The 24,661-nt window shown below is 41.9% G+C and overlaps 2 protein-coding genes across 2 annotated transcripts; both read left to right on the top strand.

Annotated features, from left to right (window-relative positions):
* The first annotated feature begins 291 nt into the window (after window positions 1-291).
* stub1 (STIP1 homology and U-Box containing protein 1) lies at window positions 292-5,690 on the top strand. The gene is made up of 7 exons (XM_040136077.1): window positions 292-459; window positions 659-857; window positions 1,326-1,491; window positions 1,619-1,694; window positions 1,857-1,913; window positions 2,709-2,825; window positions 3,756-5,690. The coding sequence occupies exons 1-7, from the start codon at window positions 346-348 to the stop codon at window positions 3,879-3,881; spliced, it is 855 nt and encodes a 284-aa protein (XP_039992011.1). The 5' UTR covers window positions 292-345; the 3' UTR covers window positions 3,882-5,690.
* Window positions 5,691-6,287: 597 nt separating this feature from the next.
* crp1 (C-reactive protein 1) lies at window positions 6,288-8,006 on the top strand. The gene is given in 5 exon segments (XM_040135949.1): window positions 6,288-6,307; window positions 6,915-6,977; window positions 6,979-7,044; window positions 7,184-7,245; window positions 7,396-8,006. Coding segments are annotated over 5 exon segments (822 nt in total).
* The last annotated feature ends 16,655 nt before the right edge of the window (window positions 8,007-24,661 follow it).

Raw genomic sequence — 24,661 nt, 5'->3', positions numbered from 1 at the left:
CTGCTCATTTAGTTACCGCCGATGTCCGTCACATGAATAGTTAATTCGCCATCCAGCCACCTCGCTGTATTTTTCAGCTGTGAGCACAGTCAGCGAATTAAACTGATGCCCTTTTGGGTGGCATCGAGGACTGCACCTAATTCGCCCAAGACTCGCATTGCAGGTGCATTGCAGGGGATGCAAGCCTGTGAATGTTGCTTAACATTACTGCTTTGTGTCTCTGGTCTAGTGTGTGAGATCCAGGAGGGACAGGGCATTCTTGAACCTGTCAGTTAGCCAGCCGAAGAGACGGGGAACAGGATAGGGAAGCAGGGCGAGGCGGGCCCCGCGGAGCCGGCGGAGAAAATGGCCGGCAGCCCGGAGAAGAGTTCCACCGCGCAGGAGCTGAAAGAGCAGGGGAACCGGCTGTTCCTCTGCCGCAAGTACCAGGAGGCTGCTACATGCTACAGCAAAGCTATTGTGAGAAAATGTCATTATAAAAGAAATAGTTCCAGTGGTGGAATGACACCTTCTTCACTAAAACACATTAAAGGATTGTCATGTCCTTGTTAGAAAAATGGAATGGATGACTTTTTCTCTGAATGTACTTGTGAAGCCTAGACTACAGTGCCATAATGTTACTGTGCATATGTATTGTCTGTTATGTCCTGTCTCGCAGAACCGTAATCCATCTGTGGCAGTGTACTACACCAACAGGGCTCTCTGCCATGTGAAACTGCAGCAGCATGACAAGGCTCTGGCAGATTGTAAGCATGCACTGGAGCTGGACAGCCAATCAGTCAAGGCCCACTTTTTCTTGGGCCAGTGTCACCTGGAGCTGGAGAACTACGATGAGGCCATCGGCAACCTGCAGAAAGGTCAGAACAACCTCCTAAAAAATGGTGACACTTTTGATACATTTTGCAATAGTGTGTAGAGGCAGATTGCTTATATGATACTCATGTACTTCCTCATTTATGTTTAAGTCTGTAAGTTTACTATTTTGTAAGGTCTATCATTCTCCCATTCCTCCTGTCAGTGGTCTCAGAGTTGAAGTGCTGATCCTAGAATCAGATTTAACCTTTTCAAACCACTGTTTATTGAAATAATCAAATTGATGATACAATTGCTCTTAAATCAGGTCTGCAGGGTTATATTATAGTACCCTTTGTCAGGGTTTCTAACATTGTAATTATAATATTCTATGGTGAAAGGTATAGACATTTTTCTATATCTACATAGCTGACATGTCGTATATGGAACAAGAGATGTCAGAAATAAATCTTAATCTGAAACATTCTTATTGCAAACCACTGTTGCTCTAATGATGTTTTTTTCTTTTACAGCGTATAACCTGGCAAAAGAACAGAGGCTGAATTTTGGAGATGACATCCCCAGTGCCTTGCGCATTGCCAAGAAGAAACGCTGGAACAGCATTGAGGAGAAGCGCATCAACCAGGAGAACGAGTTACATGCTTATTTGACCAAACTCATACTGGCTGAGAAGGAAAGGTGAGGCTGGGAAGCAGGGTAGCAGTCAAATATCCTCGTGGTTACTTGTCTGATAATGATCTCTTGATGATTATTGCTAATCAGTGAAATGAGTCTGTAATTTTTAATTACTTTTTTGCTTTTGCAGAGAGCTAGAAGAATACAAAGAAAAACAGGACGACAATCAAAATGGAGGCGATGCTGCCAAGATTGCATCAAAACATGTACGTTTTTGCATGTGTTTTGGACTAACTTGACTGTGATGCATTTAATGAACAAATATAGTAATTATATATTTTAATATGCACTTGAATATTGATAAATATGTCTGAATACTTAGGTTACATGTAACATTTTGGTAACATTTGGAAATGTGACCTACTTAGGACAAGTATCTAATGGACATGGATGAGCTCTTCTCTCAAGTGGATGAGAAAAGAAAAGTAAGTATTAAAATTTGATCCATTCACTCAGTCATTAGCCATACCCACTTGTTCCTGTTATAAGAGGAGTGGAGGTTATCCCATCATGCATTGGGCAAGAAGCAGGTAAACATCCTCAATAGGTCAACAGTCCTTACCACACACACACACACACACACTTTTAGATTTGTGTACAGATATGCGGGCACATCTCAAATGTATTGGTGTGAGTTCACTCTCTCTGCCCATTTCATGTGTTGTACTTTCAACCTACATGGTACCACTAACACTTGTGACTGCTTCTGTTCAAAGCGTATCTGTACTAAAGACAGAGAGTTATGAGAGTTATTTACAGCCCAAGCTGTAGTAACCGTCACAAGGCCTGTAGTGATTAATTATCTTTACTATAGATAGTTGTTGACTCGACTGAGGTAGTTGTCATGTAATTGTCAGATGAAATGACACCATACTGACTGCCTGCAGGCTGTTTCTCTTCTGTATGTGTTAGAAGGTTTGAGGACCAGGGGTTTAGTGTAGATCTGGCAAATCCCGATGAAAGAAATACTGACATTATTTTGATACAGTACCTTGATTTTAACAATTTGATGATATTTTTAGCATGAGCATTTGTGCTTGGAGTGCTTGATGTTGTTTCAGGAGCAGTTTGTCGTTAAACTGTAACAAACCCTGTAAGACCAGAGAAAGACAAGATTTAAGCTATATCACATCATCATGGTAGCAGTTATGACATTATATCCATATATTATTATATTATCTTAGAATTACATCAGCGTGTTTTTTTGTTTGTTTGTTCAGAAGCGGGAGATCCCAGATTACCTGTGCGGGAAGATCAGTTTTGAGCTGATGAGGGAGCCCTGCATCACGCCCAGTGGAATCACCTACGATCGCAAGGACATTGAAGAGCACCTACAGGTAAACCGTCATTATCAGCTGCATCTCAAAGTTTAATAACTTTGCTTATGACCGCTGATTTTGTAATCTGGAGACCATTAGTTCATAAATCCCCATCACATAAGAACGTGCTACTCAGAAATTCATGACTTTTACAGTAAAGAACCAAGTCGAGTAAATATTAATTAAAATAATCATTAATATGATAAAAGTCCATCAGTGTTGCATGATGGACTCTTAAGTCCATCACTGTCATTTCTTTTGGTACTTTGATAAAGAACAATGAACAACAATAAAACCATTAATTAATTATTAATGTGGTTACTTTTTATTGTATGTTTATTTAAATTTTTTATTAAAATGTATCACTACTAAACACTGAAATTAAATGCCACTGAGTTAATAGCACTGAAATATTTTACTTTGAAAAAACATCTTGTCTGAATTTGTATGGTCTAAATTTCCCCCTTTGAAATTTCCAGTAGTCGATTTCATAATGTATGCATAATGTAAATTACATTGTACCTAATACAATATAGATTTAGTCATGTAGATTTGAATATTGGTCACATGTATTTTTTTTATATGAATTTGTGTGGTTGTGCTGTTATTTAAATGTAAAAATTAAGTATTAATTAGTAGTTAAATTTCAAAATTAGCTGTTTAGCTGCAGATAGGATTCAACTCTTTACGGCCATTATTTTCTTTCATATTCTCATGAGCCCCCATGGTATTTGTTTACAAACCTTAGTTCAATTGTAACTTGTACAGGGTAAACTTGAACTAAACAGAGACAAAAAATACACTTTTCTATCGAGTTAAGCCAAAGAAAACATATTACTATATTGTGTGATTGTCCCTAAATACATAAAGTGTTTCTTATTTGCATATATTATGTATAAAACTCGGCCACACATGCTAACCCTAGCATTTAACCTACCGTCTCTACAGCGAGTGGGTCATTTTGACCCCGTAACCAGGAGTCCCCTGACCCAGGACCAGCTGATCCCGAACCTGGCCATGAAGGAAGTCATCGATGCCTTTATCCAGGAGAACGGCTGGGTGGAGGACTACTGAAGGGATGCCCACCTCCCATTTCTCCATCATACCCCGATACACAACACAAAGCCTGGACAGCACAAGACTTTAGAGAACAGGTCCCCCCTTGCCTGGATATGTACTTTCCGCAAGCGGGAAAAGCCACACTATGGACTACCAGATGGGAGCCGTGTATCTCAGTCTGCCTCTCCTTCCCACATTTTATCTTTGCTGTAAAACTTCATGCTCCAACTTTCTGAGGCTCGGTGTTAATGGCCTGCTGCTCCCTTTAAAAGCACCTTTTCATCCTGCTTTTTCTATACTTCCTCCCTTAACTTCCCATTCCTCTCAGTCATGCTATTTCTAGTCTTTCAAGCCTGACTCTTTTCTTTACTCCAAATAAGGGGCCACGTTCTCAGGTCTCTTCTTGTTCCCTCCCTACTCTGTCTCCCTCTTTCTCTTTCTCTGAGTGCCACAATCCTTGGAAAGCATCAGCATTGCACTCCAGTGCTTCACGGATACCACCAATATAAAAAAACAAAACATTTTGGTGGCAGAAATCATTAAGACATTGGCCTTTTATTTGGCATTTACTCCAGTATTTCGTAGTCATGTTTTTCTTTTAAGAATGGAGCATTTGTGGACTTCTTAGCGTACTTTTGCTGAAGTGGTAACTAAAATGCCAAAACCCTATTCTCAAAAGGGTGACTAGTTTGTATGCAAGTTTTACATGATGATAACTTAAAAATAGTCAATGATAAGTGTGTCACTGAGCGTTTTAACCTGGTGTGAGTCAACTGGCATGACTGTGGCGCTCCATACATACCTACCCATGTCGCCATACTGTAAGACTTTGAGTAGATTGTTTTTTTTCTTTGCATATCAATCACACCCCATTACAGACAATTGAAATAAGTTGAATGTATGCATAATGTACTCTAGGGTTTGACGTGCAGTAATTCAAAATGTTTTTTATCAAGACAATGTAAGGTTTTCATGAAAAGCAGCCTTGAACTGGATACAGAAAATGAATGGAAATGACTGCTCCAAAGTTTTCACATTGCTGGATATTAATTGAAAATGTTGAAATGTTTGAATTTTGATAGCTGACATCAACTGTTCGGGTTAATGCTAAAATCTGCTTTGAAGAATGGTCTGTGCTGCCTGTGTCGTTCATAGAAACAAAAATGTGCTCGGACATTGTGTTTGGTTTGTGCTGTTTGCCTGGACTGACAGTAAACGCTCACATCAGGCATGAAGTGAATTTTCTTTTCCTTTGCAAAAACAAGAGGAGGGTTGTCATTTTCCTCATCCTTTTGCTGTTTTTTGTGCACCTTCTCCTCCCAGTGTCAGAGTTATAATGAAAATGATTGCAACGGCATATGAAAACAAGTCATCAGTGTGAAAGTAACTACAAGATTTGGAATATCCTGTTACAAGGATTTGAGGTTCACTAGCATCACTGTACCAACCTCCTCTGTTAGAAATGCTGGAAGAGTTGCGACCATCTTGTCTCATCCATACCTCAGTCCAAGTTCTTTGCATGCTGGTTCGCCGGCATTCTCTGTAAAACACATTTTCAGTTCCATGCTATCAGTTTACAGGTTTTTATGCTGAATGTGTGTCTACGGTGAATTAGGCCTGTCGGTGGTTCCTGTTGGGGTGCAGGCAGTGTAAATAATTTGCTTGTGTATCTCAGATTTTATTTCTTGACAAAATAGGGTTCTTTTTTTTTTTTTTTCTTGAGAAATCCTAGAGCTTGGGAAACTGTATTAAATGTAGATATGTTCATAACATAAAGTTCAGTTTTCATTTGTCCCAATTAAACCATGAACTTTGAGTTTGTTGTGGTGTTTCTGACATTAGATTATCATTAAAGAGCTACCAAGTATGATGGCAACTCTGCTGCTCATTGGAAATCTATTAAGAGGAATCAAGTTGTTTCCAGCATAAATATTTAAGCTGCACTACCTAACAAAATAACAGCTTTGCAGTACAATTTACATTTTATAAATTCTAATTTTGGTAAACCTCTTTTTTTTGTTTTGTTTAGAATCTGAGACATCTGACTTTATTTTTTTGAATCGATAGTTTGGTACAAACAAAAAGTCCCATTAACTGTTTTCGAGGCAGCAGTGAAATGGGTCTTCTTGTGTCCACTGTTCCTTAGTGCTCATTCAGTTTTCCTGCCATATTCCATATTTTTTCCCAGTGTCTGCTTCTCAGCCAGCAACCATCTAGCCTCTTAATGCGCCTTTAAGCTACCATATGTTTCTTTTGAAAACTCATAAATTTTGACTTTCAGATCAGCGTTAAAGCAGACTTGACTTGACCTCTGCAGCTGAGCCTGGGTGATTTATTGGTCGTGCTCAGCTACATTATTATAAGTATAGATTATAGATATATTGGCTGGTATTAGCTCATCACAGATATTTTGGTATTGGCATGTGTATGTTAAGGAATAGGTAACATAGTGTCACCATCATATATCATATGTAGTTTGCCCACCAGAAAACAGCCTATTTTTCAGCTGTTAAATTATCCCACTCAGCCCACAATTCTTATTCATGAATTTATGTGAAAATATCAGCTGATACAGCATTAGCAAATTTTAAAATAAATATCTACATTATTAATATCAGCCTCAAAAATCCAGGAACTATATGTTTTACAGTCCCTGCTGACTCTTAAATAGGTAAGGACTATGTCTGTCAGGGACTGTTCTTTCAATTAACTCCAGTGAAAACTCTTCCCAGCGTTTTCCTGAATAACCAAAAATATTGTTTCTGGTAAGGCATGTTGTCGCTGAAATTTTTTTTCTTTTCTTTTTTCAAATGTCAGTCATGAAAGCTTTGCCTCCATTCATATTTTTTTTTCCATCAATAATCTCAGTGACAGATATGTTGACAGGCTGTTAATTACAAACACTGCAGAAATCTCTGCCATGGATTAAACGTTAATGCCCCAGGCTGGTCTGTCGTGTGATCGGGACGCGCACACATAGGTGAAAGAGTGTGTGTGTGTGCATGAGTCACATGCACACGACAGTGTCACTCAGCCCTCACACACCAGACCTATTGTCAGAGCATCCGTTAAAGAGCTGACGTTGTGCCCTGTGCCAGGAGGGAAGAGGACTGACCGGGTCATTAGCAAGTGGGACTGAGTTAGCAACATCATCGAACAACAAAACAACATCAAAATGGTAAGAAAAGATGTTTCCTCTTGTAACTTTTTACTTAATTTGATCTTTGATGTGACTGAAGTGTTCAATAATCGATATCACTTTGGGGGCTGATGTTAGATGATTGCTGATCATGGATGTTCTGTGTGTGTTTGCAGAGGTTTGCTGTGGTTCTAGTTAGTGTCTTTGGACTGCCTTTGAGTCTCTCCCTAGACACACAAGGTAGGGTTTCAAGAACAATATATCAGTCAAAAAATGTTAAATTTACTTGGGTTTGTGCACATGTTTTATTTTCAAAAGTGTATGTTTTTCACACACTGATAAAGATTTGGTATCTTATTAATGGTGTCTTTCTTGTCTGTGTTGCTACAGTGGGTCTGACTGACAAAGTCCTGGTCTTCCCTTATGAGACGGACTTCAGCTTTGTGGCCCTGATCCCGCAGAAGGAGATGGGACTGAGAGCCTTCACACTCTGCATGCGCGTGGCCACTGAGCTGCCGGAAGAACGGCAGATCATCCTGTTCGCCTACCGCACAGCTGACTATGACGAACTGAACGTGTGGCGTGAGAAGGACGGGCGCATCGCCTTTTACATGAGTGGGGACGGTGTCTCCTTTCACCTGCCGTCCCTCACCACCTTCCGCACCAGCCTCTGCCTCACCTGGGAGTCTCGCACCGGCCTCGCCGCCTTTTGGGTGGAAGGGAAGCGCAGCACCTACCAGGTCTACAAAGCTGGGCACAGCACCCGCCCGAAAGGCACCGTCCTCCTGGGGCAGGACCCAGACAAGCACCTGGGGGGTTTAGAGGCCGCACAGAGCTTTGTAGGGGAGGTGACCGATCTGAATATGTGGGACTTTGTGCTGTCTAGGAGTATGATCCAGGCCTGGCATTATGGACACAAGGTCCCCAAGGGAAACATCTTTGACTGGGCCACTATCGAGTATGAGCTGAATGGGAACGTGCTGGTAGTGGATGATGACTGACTCGGTGTGGAGTTGATTGCAGAGGAGGATGAGGCCTTAGAGATCTGTTTTGGACCGATACTGATGTGTGTGATTGTCTTTCTTAGATTCAGTGTTGTTTTATGTTAGGAGCCTTCAACTGTTCTTCCAAAAAGACCAACAGTAGAAAGCAGGAGTGTTTGGGACAGTCAGCATCTCCTGTAACTACATAGTAGCCTTTAACTATTTTCAGCTGCTAAATACATTGGTAACAAAAGCCAGTACTTTGTTGTGCACAGAAGTCAGTTGTCAGTTGTTATGCATCTTAATGCATCACTCACATTTTTTGCTATGTGGTAACTCAGTTTATGATCTTAGTTATTCCCCTAATGTCTGCATTTTTTAAAGTCATGCTAGTCTGCTTCGTATCTCAAAGCTCAGTCCTTTGATCGGTGTGAGAGCGGACTGGTAAAGCTCAAACACACAATGTTGATGTGCCAGGTGCATCCATAGGGTGGCAGTCTGCACTAGTCCACATCAAACACAAAATCGTGTCAAACGGAGCTTTATCATACAATGCGTGTTTATACTGATGTGATGTTGCATATACTCATGCTTATTAACTGAGGCCAAAAAAAAATGTTTTAATTGGCAGACGGTTAAGAATTCGCAGGTGATGTCAAATGAAACATTTGAAAATGTCAAATAGCTAAGACATCAGCTTGTATTACCATTGAAACTGTAGCGCATTTAGCAGCAAAACACAGCAGACTTCAGATGACACATATTTATTGACAACTGCAATGCAACTATCAGTTTAAAATTCTGTTTGGAGAAAAAAAAAATGTGGTTACAAATTACCATACTGTAACAAAAACAAGCCTATTTCAAAAAGCTCCTATCATGCAATGACAAATTGTCAGCATTTGTTTTTGCAGGCTGTTTGCCCAGTGATATTGATGATAAAAATATGAATGAGATATTAAAACAGCAAACTTGGGGATGCATTATTTCTACAGTAGACTTAATGATTTAACTGCACTGAGAGACAAATAGCAATTATCATGTTTAAAATCCATTGCCATAATGTTGCCTTCGGTTACTGTACCCACTCATGAATTTTCCATGTTTCAACTGATGTAAGAACGCTTTTGGGTCTGAAATAAAATCTTGCCATGTGCATAACTAATAATGTTTGTAATTAAAGAGAATATTTCGTCTTTGAACTCTAGCAGCTTCTTTTTAATAATTTTTTGTTTTTTGACACATTTCAAAGAAATAATAATTTGTATACATAATCCCAACAGGGGAGTATTTAGATTTATTTTATTGTTTATTGTATTTTAATCGTAGAATATTTTTAAAAAGAATTTCACTCATTTGGCTGGAAGGGGGAAGGGGACACTAAGCTTCCACTTTTCCATCAATCAAAATTTTACTCAGAAAACACAAATTAGTTTTGACTTAACCAGCTGTTTCTTGGATGCACATTGTAATTTTCATTGATTTTTTGACTCCTGTGCTCCACTGATAAAATGTGATTTTTCAAAAGACCATTTTTGAACTGGAATGTAAGACAAGCTATCACCTGGAGCTTCTGCGCTACTTCCTTATGGGCCTTTGTCTCCATATTTATTATTTGTCCACTGTTCTTGAGATAACCATGACAAAGAAACATAAGAAGATGGATGTGTTACATGTTTCTGACAGAAATCAAGTCATATGGAGTTGGTTCTCTAACAAAGGCCCCTCAGAATAAGCCCAAGGTCAGATCTTCTCCATCCAAGTGTAACATAGTAACCCTAAGTTCCCGTGTGTCGTCTCTGTTCGTCTTCCATGGCTCTGTGCACTCATCCTCCCTGCACTGCACCGCCATTGTGACCTCCTTGCCGAGGCGAGGGAGGAAGTTTCCAGCACACAGCCCGTGCAGGCTCCCTTGAGGGTGGGAAAGTGCTGCGTTCCGAGTGTGTGTTTATTCCGACCAAATCACCCGTTGGCTCTCTCGCAGCAGCTAAATAAGGCGAAGGCAGGGCCAATGAGTTCTGACTGCGGGTCAGCAGCCAAATGTTCCACCTTCTTGGATGTTGGAATGCATCAATCGCAGTGCCCACTCACTGTGTGGTAACACCTTTGTGGACCATCTGCCCAAGCTTGGCTTCTCAGCCCTCTGGTACACACACACACACACACACACACACACACACACACACACACACACACACACACACACACACACACACACACACACACACACATCCACAACCTCACACACACACAAGTACACACACACACACACAAACGGTCTGTTATTTCCTTCTTTCTGCATCTCCGCCCAAAAGGGTTACTGATTCTTGATACGTACATACTGTATACATGCAAACAGTTCTATGTACTCTATAAATGTTTAACTTTATTGAGTCCTTCTTATGTATCAATAATTTAAATTTACAAAGAATTAAAAGTTGTATTCTGTCAATCATATGACACCTTACAAATAAATAGACTAACATCCTGTAGAAAGTAAATAGTGGATAAAATTATATTTTTGTTGTATAAACACTTGAAACCTTTTCATTTCATGACGATTGACTTTTTTTTCGCAGACAGGTTGTATTTTGGGGCCACACACTCCACTGCCTCTGCACCAAAGAAGGACTTCAAGTCCTTAACAGAAAGATGCAATCAGTAGCCTCTTCACAGAGTGGATAATTATTCCCTCTGTGTCCCTGTATTGCATGTATTATCCAACTGAGCAAACACTTGCAGGGCTCCTTGTCCTGCTTGCGGACAGGGCCGCCAGTGTGGGCCTGTGAGATGATCTGCATATTGGCCCGTGGTGCTCTAAGCTGTCTGAGGTAAGGCGATGCCACTGACTGTATGTCCATGCGTGTGGAGCTGGTGAAAACGTTTTCCACGCGAGAGGAGATAGACGGCAAGAGGGAGCCCCGCGTGAGCCAGCGAGGGGAGACAGAAGGAGGGCCGTTCTGGATTCCTTCGAGCAACTCCAAATAGATTTCCAGGCAAAACATATTTGCATACGCAAGACAGTGCTACGAGCTATCTGACTAAGCTGTGGCATGTGTGCATTGAACAGATGGATAATTTTTTTAGAGCTTTCTTGCAGAAATTTCAGCCCATTAAATCGAGATCTTGGGCATTATTCGTTCTCTTTTGTTCATGAGGCCCACAAAGGATCATCAGGACGAAGTTGCTCTTGTTTATTAGATTTAGTACAAGATAGATGATCATAGATTAATCAAAAACAATGTAGAAAACCTACATATGTTAAACATCGACATATGGGAATCAGTGCATTTACAAAGTGAAGACATATACAGACACAGTAGTGTGAAGTGAAGACCGTTTCCTTTTTTTCCCTTACAATTGAGTCATAAAAGCTTTTCTGGAAACACTTCTGTCACCACAGAAACTTCACTGAACCTCAAGAAATTCACTGTTTAAAGTTACCTGTCAGAAGGATTACAGTTTGCTGGCTCACATGACCATCTTTGATTTATTATAAATCACACAAGAGCTCAAAAAGATTTCTAAAACAGTCTTGTTCCACATATTTCTTTTATTATTTTGCTGTATGTTGTTATGTTGTTATTTTAGAAAAAAAATATTTAGTTAAACTTGCACTTTCAGGGGGACGTGATTAAAAAATCTCATGACCCTAACATCAATTCAAGTTTGGTCCAATTAATCTTTTCTTAGCAGATGTTCACCAAAAGCCTGATGGAGGGTGAAGCTACGACCTGAATGTCAGGTTACTCCTTCACCCTACTGCTCTCATTCTTTCTCTCTCTTAGAGGTTGTAATCTGCCAGTATGGTCAATCATCCTCCCCCTCTGGGCTGTATGAAAAATTCACCAGGCCCTCCCATTAGAGTCAGTCTGAATCAGGGAGCAAGCATTACAACCGCCACACACATGACACCTTTATCACTCAACGCTTAGGAACGCTAATGTTATGTTTATGAAACACAAAATCACAGCAGACGCCAAATTTTCCGCTGCGAGTCAGGTCAAGCCCACGCTGCATGTAGTGTACATACAGATGCACACACACACACAAGCATCAGCAGTCCTGAACTGTTAAAAACAGATGGACTGTACCCTTTTCAGTGCAGGCTTTTCACACTGATGGTGCGAGACCTGACCTTTACTGTGTGTGAGTGTGAGAGCATTTGGCTCTGTCCGGTGTGATACCTCCAGGCAGGGCGGCTAACAGCGCACCGTCTATCTCTGATCACACTGCACTGCATGTCCCGTGTCAGGAAGACTAGTGCTGAAACAATGTGTGTGTGCAGGGGTCGGACAGAGTAAGAGGAATACCTGATAAAACAACAGCCCTGTAATAAATAATACCTTTATGACATATGAAAAGTAATTTTAAAGGTTTCGTTGCAGTACATTTAGTGCTAAGACGATTACTCAATTAGCTGATTCCTCAACTAACAAGAAATTAAAGGAGCAGTACACAAATTTTACAAGTGAAGTCAGTTTACTACTCATTAGGGGTACTCTGGGGGAGCTTTGTCATGTCTGAAAAAATTCCTGCCCTGGACTTGGCAACTTCAAATTTTTACAAAGTAAAAAGAAAGCAAGCCATCCAACGCACAAAATTGAGAATACTTATTATGCTAAATATGTGCAAAAATACAGGCACTAAATGGCACAAAGAACACAAAAAAGACACCTGCAACTACTCTGGATTAAGCTCCCACATTTTTTCTGCATTCGACTGCCCCCCTTCTTTTTTTTCTTTGTATTGTCACTGGCCATTTTAGGAAGCCTTTTTCCACAATTTTACGTGGATCCCTGACTTCAGATTTGTAGCAGAAAGTCTGTGTTACAACTGGTTTGTGGAGTTTGAAAGATGTGTTTACCGAGCAGAGAGGGTCTAATCAAAAAGACACCACTGAATTATGGGAAGTGTAGGATCCAGCATTTTTGGAGGTTTACTCACACTGGGGACTAAAAGTCAAAATATCTCGGCATCTGCTGCATTAATTTTGACTTTTCTTTTTCAAATCTGTCTCTTGTGGCTCCCCGAAACTTTGTGAAAGTGCAATTCAAATCACTAGTGCCCCTTTCAATTGATTTAATTTAATTTTTGATATTTAATTAATTGTTTAAATCCTTTATTGAGGAAAAATACCAAATTTTCAACAGTTCCACCTTTTGAAATTTGAAATAAGCTTTTTTCTTAGATTTATATCGTTGTGATATGCATTTCTTTAGGTTTTAAAATGTACAGTGCATTCTTTTTTTTGACAACACATAGATTAAACCGTAAACCAGTCAATCAATCAATAGGTAATATCTGATAATGAACTGATAATAAAAAATATCATCAGTTGCAGTAATTGCCTTAATTACATTGCCAAGTGTCCCCTGCAAATACCTCTTGTTTTGGATGTAATGTAGAATGATGGGATGTGGTGAATTCATAAAGAAGGGATTATTTCCATGTTAAATGTATAATACTGCGACACAATTAGAAGTGGCTTTGCATTGTATTATTACAGCGCAGGGGATTATTGTTTGGCAAACACGGAAATCAAAAGTGAAGAACTTATCCTAACACCGTGTACTGTCGGCACCACATATAACAAAGACACTAAAATTCCAAATTGCAACCAGAATTACTAAACCTACAATTCTATTACTAACCCATCTCACTGTTTTCTTACCTCCTCCACCCCAAAAGAACGCAGGATCAGAGCGTAAAAGAGAGTGAGAGTCTCTGTGGTTAAATGCATTGTGGCTTTTAGCAGTGAATTCCCCTCCATCGCCCCTGGGCTGGCCTCTCCTCTGAACATATGAGCCGTGCCACAGCGTGTGGCGCTGGGAGACGGTCCAGGGCCTCCTGATTAAATATTACAGCCCCCTAAATGGATGGAGATTAGCCTCTGTGGGAATGTTTGTTAATTTACCCCCCGGCCAGATGTGTGTGTGTGTGGTTCTGTGTGTGTATAAGCGAGTGTGTGTGTCTGTGTAGATGTGAAAAGAAAGCCAGGGAGGAAAGGGGTTGTTGTACATGTGCCCCAGTGTAAATGGATTGCATGTTTCCAGCAGTAGGTCAGTGGAGAATGTACTGTGGTTTCATGGGGGGAATATTCTGAAGCTGTTCAGAGACAATTGATTTTAGGTCAGCTGAGAGATTTGGTCTCGTAAATTTGAACATGAACCTTGTTATTTTTCAAGTTCAAACAATCAACGTCAATTGTTTGTTTTTCTCATTCTCCTTTGTGTCATTTTAATTTCCAAAAGACAGAATGTGATTAATCTCTCGTGCACTTAAAAAAATGTCAGACATCAAAGACATCAAATTTAAGAAACACAGTCTGGATTTTATAATAAAGAATTACATGGAAATTGGAAATGAATGGGAGAAGACGCAGCAATTCAACAGATTAAAGCCTGAACATGTTTTACCTCCACTCAGTACTCAATCTTTTCTCAACCACACAAAATGTTCCCTACATTTTTGCTTGGACAGATTTAAAAAAAAAAAAAAAAGAAAAAAAAAGAAAAAAATTTCTGCAGTCTTATATAATGTAAAATTAAACCTTTAGTCCCTGGTTTCCTGGTTATTACTGTAATTTATTTCGGTGACATAATTTGAATAAGCTTTAATTGTTAGTACTGATAACTTTAGAAATAATGCAGGAATAACGCATAAAAAATTGTGATGACAGAAGAAATCTTAGTAATTTACAGTAAAATGTCCATGAATATATTTGCAGAGAGATAGATTGATAGATAAAAAACAAATATATATATAAACATGCAATAAAATGTTGAACTATGCACCATTTTTTTGGTTTGCACATTCAATACAGTTGTTAAATGATGTGTACACAAAAAACATTCACATACGTACTGTATATAATTGATTGTAATTGATTGTAATATAATAAAGAGAGACGTAATAAGAACTGAAGCAAAAAGAAAAGGTGAATTGAATCTTTGTAGAGTGAAAGTTTATGTACAGTATATACATATAAAGTACTGTATATCTTACAGTCTAGCCAACATGTTTTTTTGCTTCTTGTTTGTTGCCACTGGTTGGTTGTGTGCAGTGTAAAACCATATTGTACCCAGTAAGATGAACCTGAACGAGTGAACTTTTCTGCTGGCCATCAAGGACTACAAGACTGTATATATATATACTGCATGTAAGATAAAAATGTTCATACATTTTTTTCATAGATAAGTTAAGAGTAGTTCACAGTTGTTGTGGCTGCGTCATTTTGGACGATCTGCCACCACCAGTCTCCCTCCACCACAAAAGGGTGCACACGCCATGACAAAAAGAAAGTAGTAAGGAAATGATTTAATTCACACATATGGAATAAATGACTGTCATTTTAATTGCAAGCTGTTTTCTGTGATCTGTTATGCCATCTCGACATTCGCTCTGAATTATTGATCATTTGGTTTTGTAGTTCACCACGTTTCAAATGCTTTTAAGGATGTGAGTGCGTGTTTTGAGGTCTTTGCATGAAAACCCTGAACTTTATTATTTATAAATGCACGTAACCTTTATGGAAAGGGGGGATCTATTTAATCATCCACTCTTTCACCTTTTTTGTGCATTCGCTTACATGGCAGTCTGATAAACATATGTTTTGCTCAGTCTTCTTCTGCAGAAGTGTGCATCAGATGTATCACTGCGAGGCCTTAATTCTCTGTTAATTTTCCTCTCATAATGGACAAACACATCCATCAAACACACACCACATATGTGTATAGACACACAGAAACACAGAGAAAAACACCATCTCACACATGCACAAACCCACACAAGCACTCTGCGCCACTGGGCAGGGACTAGCCTGAAAGATTGAAAGCAATTAAAACTATCATCTGCAGTGGCTCTGGGCGGGCCTGTGGCTGCGAGGGGGGAGCTGCCACTGTGCATCAGCCTCTCAGTCTCAGCAACGCGCAGCGACATGAGAAGGAGAGTCGCAGCTCTCCCCCGGAACACACAGGCCCTGCCATAGCTCCCCTCTTAATATACACACACGTGCGCTCACACAGGGCTTGGTCAGCTGCTGATCTTTCACCTGCTCCTGTGTACCAGCGTGTTTCTCAGAGCTGAAAACAGTAACTCTCAGTGTCGCTGGATAACGCCACACGCGGTGACTGAGCTGAGCTGTTTTTGTAACACTCTCACAATATTGTTGAGATTTATTGCAAGTACATTGTGTATGGCTTCATAATGGCCTGGCCCGAAGCACGGCGAGCCAATGTGTCTCGAGAGGTGAAGCAACACAAACAGTGAAGAGACAAAAAGTGTACGTCACGATGCAATGATATGAACATACTGTGCAAGATGCCTTCGGTGCCCGGATAAATGCTTGTTTTTTTTATGCGCATGTCTTACAGAAAAAGTCAGCAGAGCCTTGGGTACAGGTACCGGCCAACAGAGGAAACAGTTATTGTTCGAGTAAATACTTTTGGGGTTTTGGATGCTTCATTGGTGCATATACAGAGAAACACACCTGCACACAGAGCTCATCAGTCTGATCTCATTAAGTGCAAGTGCTTGTAACTCCAAGCTGTTCGGGCCAAACTTGGAGCAGTTTGCCTGCGTTCAGATCCTTGGGAATGGTGGCTGTCTGGCTCTGTCTGGACTGGCACTTAATAAGTCTCCTCAGGACAACCACACCACCATTATCAACTACTGTTACTGTTTCTCTCTCTCTTTTTCTCCCTTTCCGTCCTTACCCATCCGATCAGCTCTCAACCTGTCACTCTCACTTAGTGTCGACATTAGCACCGGTGGTTTCCTCATCCTGGTTCTCTTCACCCCTCCCCACCGCCATCTCCCCTTGGTTCGTTTGAATACATATCTCCGATATTCAGCCCCTACTTAATTTGACAGGCCCCTGTTTTGTCAGTCTGACAGGCCCATAGCAAGACACTAATAGGCCACGGAGACCACCAGCAAAGGCACCAGCCAGGGAGGCCCCTGCGGTGCCAGTCCCCATCACCCTCCATGTCTCTCGGGGCGATGCAGGCAGGAGAGAGGGGGTCAGGGGTGGGGTGGTCAGGCAGCAGTGCTGTCACACCAGGCCACAGCAGGCTGGACCCGGCCTCGGCACTGACACCCATCACTGCTCTCCTGTAATCCCCCCACTACCACCACTCAGCACACACACGCACACAAACACACACACTCACACACACACACACACACACACACACACACACACACACACACACACACACACACACACACACACACACACACAAAAGAGGGTAAAAAGAGCAGCCAGTGGGGGTATCTAGGGATCTAATGACTATGCCTGCCACTCACAGCCATGACTGCAGTCGTCTCAGAGATGGCTGCTGAGAGAGGGAATTAACTCCACGCTGCTTGTTTGGTGATGGACCCACGTTGGAGCAGCTGCGATGGAGATTTGTGTGTAGGGATATCTGTGTGTGTGTTTCCCCTTTAGGCATCCTGTCTGACCGATTGTGACCTGCTAAACTCTGATCAGGGTTAATTGGACGGAGTAGGAACGCCAAATTTGAGACCGTGACTATTGTTCTTCTTTTGTTTGCTTCCCAGACAGGTGAGAGAGGAGACCGAATCATGACAGTGAAGTTACCACTTGCTCATGACCTCATTTTTTAATCTACAGATATGAATGCCTGCTCCTCCTGTCCCCTTCAGACTCATATGTGCTCACATAAACTCATATAAATATTTTAGACTTTCTTAGCCACACTAGCACCTGGCTACAGGGATTTCAAAGTCAAGCTGTCAGTCTATTAGTCCAACCCTTCAGTCCACCACTTTGGTCCAGACTAAAATATCCCTGCAACTATTGCATGAACTGCCATGAAACTTTGTACCGACATCGATGTTTCCCTGAGGATGAAGCCTATTGACTTTGGTGAACCCCCGACTTTTTCTTTAGTGCCACCATGAGGTTGGCATTTCTGTTTTTTGGTGAAAAGTTGTGACAGCTATTGCATTGATTGCCATGAAATTAGGTACAGACGATTATGCCCCCCTCAGGTTGACCTGTAATCACTTTGGGGATCCCTCTTCATCTAGCGCCACCATCAGGTCAAAGTTTCAAATTGTCCAACATTTTGGTTCATGACTAAATAAGTGAAAAAACTAATGACAGTCACATCAGCCTCAGCTCTATTTTGTGTTTAATGCTAATTAGCAAAGTTTAGCATGCCAACACACCAAGCTACAACGGGGCACATGGGAAACATAATACCTGCTAAACATTAGTATGGTACCATTGTCATTGTCAGCATGTTGGCAATGCTAATTTAGTGCTAAGCACCGCTGTGCCTACTCACAGCCACTGTGTGGCTGTAAACCACACAGTGGTTTAAGTCTTGTTTAATATTCAGATGTGAATGGGACTCCCCTTCCCTTGAGCACTCATATCGAAAGCTCTTTGATTATTTGATTCAAATATTTTTTAGATTTTTTACTATTATTGTGTGGCTCACAGCTTGGTGTTGTCTGCAGAGGAATAGGAGTGTTTTTTCGTTTTTGGCACATCACAATACCTAGGAGTAAACATTAGATCAGTGGAAACCATTTTGTAAAAGAACTTAAAAAAAAAGAAAATTTCAACATCTACAAATCCGTACAAATCATGGGGTAAACTTCATCTGCTGATGAAGATCGATTGAAAACTCCAGCTACAGCTACTAAATGCACTTTGTGGTGAGACTCTTTTCTCAACTACTGTCAGAACTCATCCAGCCTGAGTTCTCATTGAGAAGCATAATTCAATACCTATCGGAACAATATGATTAATGAAATTTTAAATGTCACTTTTGAAGAATATTTATTATATTAGATTTCCTGTGGTTTTCTGTCAATTGCAAGGTCAAGAGATTAAAGAAAAAATGTCCTACATGATATTGTCAGTCAGCTGAGATCATTCTGGATTTCTTGTCTTTGACTTTGACTGTTAGCAGGTGCTGTGACAGAGAGAGAAAGCGATCCAAAGGATGTCAGAGCTGGGATGAGAGACAGAGACAGGGGGTTGGTTGGGGGACTCCCGGGGTCTTTCGTGTGGTGAATTATTAAGGTTTACTAATACTTCATAAATCCCCTCTTTGTCCTGTCCATTACCGGCCTGTCACATCCTCTCGCCACTGCAAGACTGACTCACTTGCTTCATCTAAATGACAGAAGTTAAACTGTGTTCCAGAGGAGATGGGGGGGTGGGGGGGGTGGGGCAGGAGGGGGAAACAGCACTCTCTGAGTAGGCCCCAGGGCTGGATGGCTTGGTGAGGGTGCACGTCAGTTCAAAATTTCTGTGCTTGCGTGTGTGTTTCTGCTTGTGTTTGTGTGTCGACTTGTGTGTCTTTCTATTCAAAATTGTAAACTGTGTAAAAAATGTGTACATGTGCACTCAAAGACAGTGAGTGAGTGACTGCATCAAAAGAGGAAGTCAGCGTGTATCAAGTCCCAGATTCATGCTTCCTCATTAACTCCCCATGCATCTACACCACCAGCTCGCTCCCTGTCCTCCCCTTCCCCTCCTCCATCTCTCCTCTTACTCCTCCTCCTCCTCCCAAAACAGCAAACCTTGCCTCAGTGCGTGCCTGGCGGACTCTCTCCGTGGTCTCGACAGCCGAGCTGGTCGTTGCCCCGAGCGCTGAGGAGCTGTCGCCTCTTGTTAGTGTCGCTGTGGCGACCCAGAGTCCTGCCTGCCCGCTCCTTGATTAGAAAGTGAGGTGGATGGAGTGTGTGTGGGTGCGTGTGTGTCAATGTGTGTGTGTTTAGTGGTACCCACCCCCACCCCACCCCCACCACAGAGCTGCTTTTAAAGATCAGTGATTTGGTCAATTGGCCTGGCAACTCCAATCCCACGGAAGGTCACTGATGACTCAATGGACCAGTCAGTGAGGCAGGCTGTCATGTCACTATGCCTGTCCATGTTTGTGAGTATGTGTATGTGTGTGTGTGTGTGTGTGTGTGTGTGGGAGTTACCAAGCCCCTGACAAAAGCAATGAGGACAAAATCTATACAGATGTGATCAGGATGTCAAAATTCCACAAGATCAGCCAGGCTTGTTCTAATCCAAAATCACACTTGAATTACTGCAATATTAGACCAGGTAAACTCACAGCTTATGTGCAACATTACATAGAGATGGTCTATAGACCAGTATGTGCACTGGACTAAAGCTATTCATAGCCGATCAACATTATAGTATATTACTTTTTTTTTTTGTCTCTTTTGTTTGTCGCTATGCTGTTTTAAGTGCTTGTTTTCTTCTTTCTTCTTCCTTCTTTTCTGTTGCTGTGTGCTTGGTTTAATACATGGAGCGTCCTGGCATTTGTGTACCGTATAATTGTAACATCTGCGGTTCGATTCTGAACGGGGACCTTTGTGGCATATCATCCCCCATCCCCTTTTTCTTGTCTTTTCTGTCTGTATCTCTATTGTGAACTCTCCTATAAGGGAAAAATGTCAAAAAGGAATGGTGCTACACAAATAGGCTTGAACGTGAACGTTTTACAGGCAAAGATGTGAAATAGATAGTCGGACATAATACAAGAACATGTCACGGAAACCTCGAGTTCCATTACTCTACGTTCAGCACAGTAAGTGAGAAATGAGCAGTACAATTCTGTCGAACAAAACAATAATCTGCTTGCCAAGTCATCTTGTAAACCTAAAACTGGGATGAATGGTGGCTGACCTTGTGAAAAACTTTGGACAGCCAACTGTCTGTCTGTCTGCTGCAGGATGGCCAGGTCACTGAGTTGCAAGACCCTGAGGGAGCCATAAATGCTGTGTGTTATTTCACTTCCTATATGCCCTGCCCTGGGCACAGCTGTCCATCTCTGGAAAATTTCTCTGCCCAAAGGGAGGACTGACTGACTCTGCGGACCTTGTACACACACTGCCCATCTGTTTGGACAGTCTTTCATTCATCCCCTGGAAAACAGAACCAGACAACTTGGTTCATTTTGAATTAAAAATACGGAATGGATCGTTGAAGTTTATTGTAAGTGAGAGAGCAACGGTTCCGTTATCAGATTAGCATTATTTCTAATGCATAAAAAAGCAAAAGAGTTACAATGCATGATATGTCACATCTAAGAGGACATACTACAGCTGGGTTTGGTTCAAAATTTTTAGCCATACTAGCAGCATGGGTCTGGGGATGTGGGTTGGTCGGTCCACCAGTCTGGCCCAGACTGAAATATCTCAGCAACTGCTGAAATTCAACGCCATGAAATTTGGTCAAGTTGGTAAATATCCGTGGTGCCCAGAGAATAAATCCGAACTAATTTATGATCCCCTGACTTTTCCTCTAGCACCAGCAGCATGTTTTCTCTTTGTTTGTCCAGTATTTTGTTTTATGACCAAAAACCGGCAAAACAACATCAACCTCAGCTGTACTTTGTGCTTAGTGCAAATTATCAAATGTTAACATACTAACATGCTAAACTAAGATGGTGATAATGATACCTGCCGAACATCAGGATTTTAGCCTGATGACATTATCATTTAGCTCAAAGCATCGCTGTGCCTAAGTACATCCTCAAAGGGGCACTACCATGGCTTAGTCTTGTTAGTCTTGTTTAGTATAACGACACTCGTAATGATAAGATATCTGAGTTTTGGCACCAACACTTACATACTGTATCTAAGTTACATTTCCAACCTATAGACTGTTTTCAGTACTTGGTGACGAAAGTCCTTATTTCTCGGTTGAGAATTCAAAAATCACAGGAAAAGGAGGGTCTCAATACAAAGACACTTTACAAAAACATAGAAAGATATGACACATTCTCCATTACTCAGCTACTGTGCATCACAACTCCAAATCATGGGATGTGAGAGAGGAGAGTCTACAAGCGGCAGTGAGAATACACGAGAACGACAGCCAGTGAGAGGGAAACAAGACTTCCCTCTGGCTATGGCTTCCTGACTTGTTTATTTTCTAACTGGGTGGGGGTGGACTTGGAGGGGGGTTGGGTGGGGGAGAGGGTGAACATATGGTTTGCTAAAACATGGACTTGTAGTTGGGAGGCCAAGGCACCCTAAGGGATGGAGCTGACGGGCTTTGGTCCCTGTCTCCCTCAATTCCTCCCGCTTGGACAGCCAGAGCCGAACAGCCGTCCTCCAGGAGTTAGCAGCACAGTGCAGCCTCTCGCTCCCTCTCTCTCTCTGTCTCTCTCTCCCTGCTGCTGCCCACACCCATCCTCAGTCAAACCCAGAGATGGTGATGAGGGGGAGGTGAGGGGCCACTGGCTTTGGGGTGTACATGGGGGGGATGGCTGCAGCTGGGAAACTGACTGACACCATCCTCTAGTCCCTGGTCCCAAGAGTGTGGTACTGCTCTGACCCCTGTTGCTGAGGGAATAAAGCCCTAGTCGCGGCAAAAGGACATGCTGGTACTGTGGTCCCAACACATATGGACATTTGCTGTGCATTAGTGTCCAGATTCTGGACATGTTTGATGGGTAACGGATACTTTGCACTTTGGGAATTTGTCAGAACTCAAAGTGAGGATACTGAGCGAGGTCAGGAGCTTCGGTTTTAGGAGTCGATGGTTGTCAATGACCTACCAGCTACTGCAGCTATCTCATACAGATCACTGCACTGTGATAGACAGATACACACACACACTCACACACACACCCTCAAGGTCTATGTGTTTACAGACACACTCACTCACTGGGATCAAGGCGCTAATGTACACACATGGTCTCACACACCCTGCATTGATGAACAAACATATGCACACACTCACATACACTCCCTGTGGGTCAGTGACTTAATATGCACATACTTATACACACACACTGGATCAGTTGTTGATAGACTTACACATGCACACGCACGCACACACCCTGAAGGTCAGCACCGTGATGGACAGCAGTCCTGATGTGCTTTGACAGAATCGGCTGCTTCCTTTCATTTCCACTTGCTTTTCCCCCCATCAGGTGACACCCACAGGTGCCTTGGCGAGAGACACCCCGCCTCCTGCGGGTGTGTCTGGGGTGGGGGGCAGCTGGTGAAAATGCGGGGCGGAGACTGAGACGATGAGTGAAAAAGCGGGCGACCGAGGCACCAGCTGCTTCCTGTCAGCTACCTCACAGCACAGGCGCTGGTGTGAACTCCACCTCTAATCACAATCACAGATATATGGATGATAAGCATGTTGGGCATCAGCTGCATCTCATTCCAAATGATTGCCTCTGAGAGACAGACAACAACAACAAGCCCTTCTCACCTAATGATTCCCCATCAAAGCTGCATCCATATCTGATGCTTAGACCGCGAGAAGGGCGCAGATATCTGCAGAGAAAAACCCAACGATTCATACGTCCCGTCTTGACTGAACGTTGACATCTGCCCTTTTCAGCTATCAACCCAGCTCACTTTGAAGGCTGCATTTTCACCTTGGAAAAAGGCCAGTGTTTGTCAAGCTCTCCTCTGTATAATTGTGTGTGTTCATTTAAGTGTGAAGCTGAAAATGTCTCACTGTGTGCTCCCAGCACTGTTCCCTGACATACTGTGGGGGCAATTCACCTCAGAAAAGGACACTTGACTATTTTGTCAGGACTTTTGGAGAGAGGGTCTGATATAGCTTTAAAGGCAACAATAACCATTTAAAGAAATAGTTTTGGGAAATACATTTATTCACTAACTTGTTGAGAGATAGCTCATTAGATCGATACCAGTTGTACATCTGTCCCTTAAAAATGATGCCTCAGTAAGCGGGAGTCTTGCTCTGTCCGAAGTTAACAAAGTCCAGATACCAGCACCTCAAAAGCTCACTAATTAACACGTGGTTTATATGTGGGACTGTTTCTTGGCTGGGAGCAGTGACTTCCTGTTGCGATGAGAATACCAGGCAACCAGCGGAGACTCACGTGCGTTCACACATGGATACAAAGTAGCTGCAATATCTTGCCTCTCATGAATCAGTAGCTCTGGGGGTGTGTTGTAGCATGTTGTTCTTCTTTTTAATGCCCCTGCAACTCATTAAAGACAAGTGGTAGAGGATTGGGAAGCCCGTGACAGTGACAATCAGCTTTTCCTCCATCTTGTCTAAAGTTTAAAAACTGTAAAAAAAAAAAAAAGTGTAAAAAAGCTCCTTTGCGTAGTGGAGTGGAGCAGTGAACAACTTGGTGCTTCCATTTCCGCTGGAATCAAGATGACTGCGATTTGCTCCTGCCTGGCAGGCGCTTTAGGATGTTTGCACAAAGTTGAGCTTTTCTCAACCTTTTCCCCCTTGTTTCCAGTTTGCACAGCAGTCGCATACTGTACATGTGAGGCACCGCTAACACCTTTAACAATTTTTAAAAGACCATAACCATTCAAATTTGAGTTCGGGAGAAAGCTGTTGTCCGTGGGTTCAAGCTTCTGTTGGCAAGCCCCTGTCCTGCTGAAGTGTCCTTAAGCAAAATACTGAAGCTCCACTTGCTCCAGGACTGCTGGAGTGCCTGGAAGAAAAAGCAAAAACCACCAGAAATTTTATATATATGCTCCAACGTTGTGAAAAAGAACCCAAACTCAATTATACATGGAGCACCTACAGTGTGTATATAGTGTATTATTGCAACAATGATGTAAGACAGTTATTAGCATGTTAAAGACTATTAAGATTATAAGGATAACTTGAAGTCATAAAACACACTGGGTGCTAAAGAAAACCAAAGGAAGCCAAC

This window comes from Xiphias gladius, chromosome 9, assembly GCF_016859285.1.
Source record: "Xiphias gladius isolate SHS-SW01 ecotype Sanya breed wild chromosome 9, ASM1685928v1, whole genome shotgun sequence".
NCBI classification, from domain to species: domain Eukaryota; kingdom Metazoa; phylum Chordata; class Actinopteri; order Istiophoriformes; family Xiphiidae; genus Xiphias; species Xiphias gladius.
Note: the sequence above shows the minus strand (reverse complement) of the source record. Positions and strands in the feature narration are given on the sequence as shown.

Excerpts from the sequence above, each read along its gene's own strand:
- stub1 (XM_040136077.1), top strand. The coding sequence starts at position 346 with ATGGCCGGCAGCCCGGAGAAGAGTTCCACCGCGCAGGAGCTGAAAGAG. Across the intron at positions 460-658 it reads CATGCTACAGCAAAGCTATT|AACCGTAATCCATCTGTGGC; the intron begins GTGAGAAAATGT and ends CCTGTCTCGCAG. Across the intron at positions 1,914-2,708 it reads AAGTGGATGAGAAAAGAAAA|AAGCGGGAGATCCCAGATTA; the intron begins GTAAGTATTAAA and ends TTGTTTGTTCAG.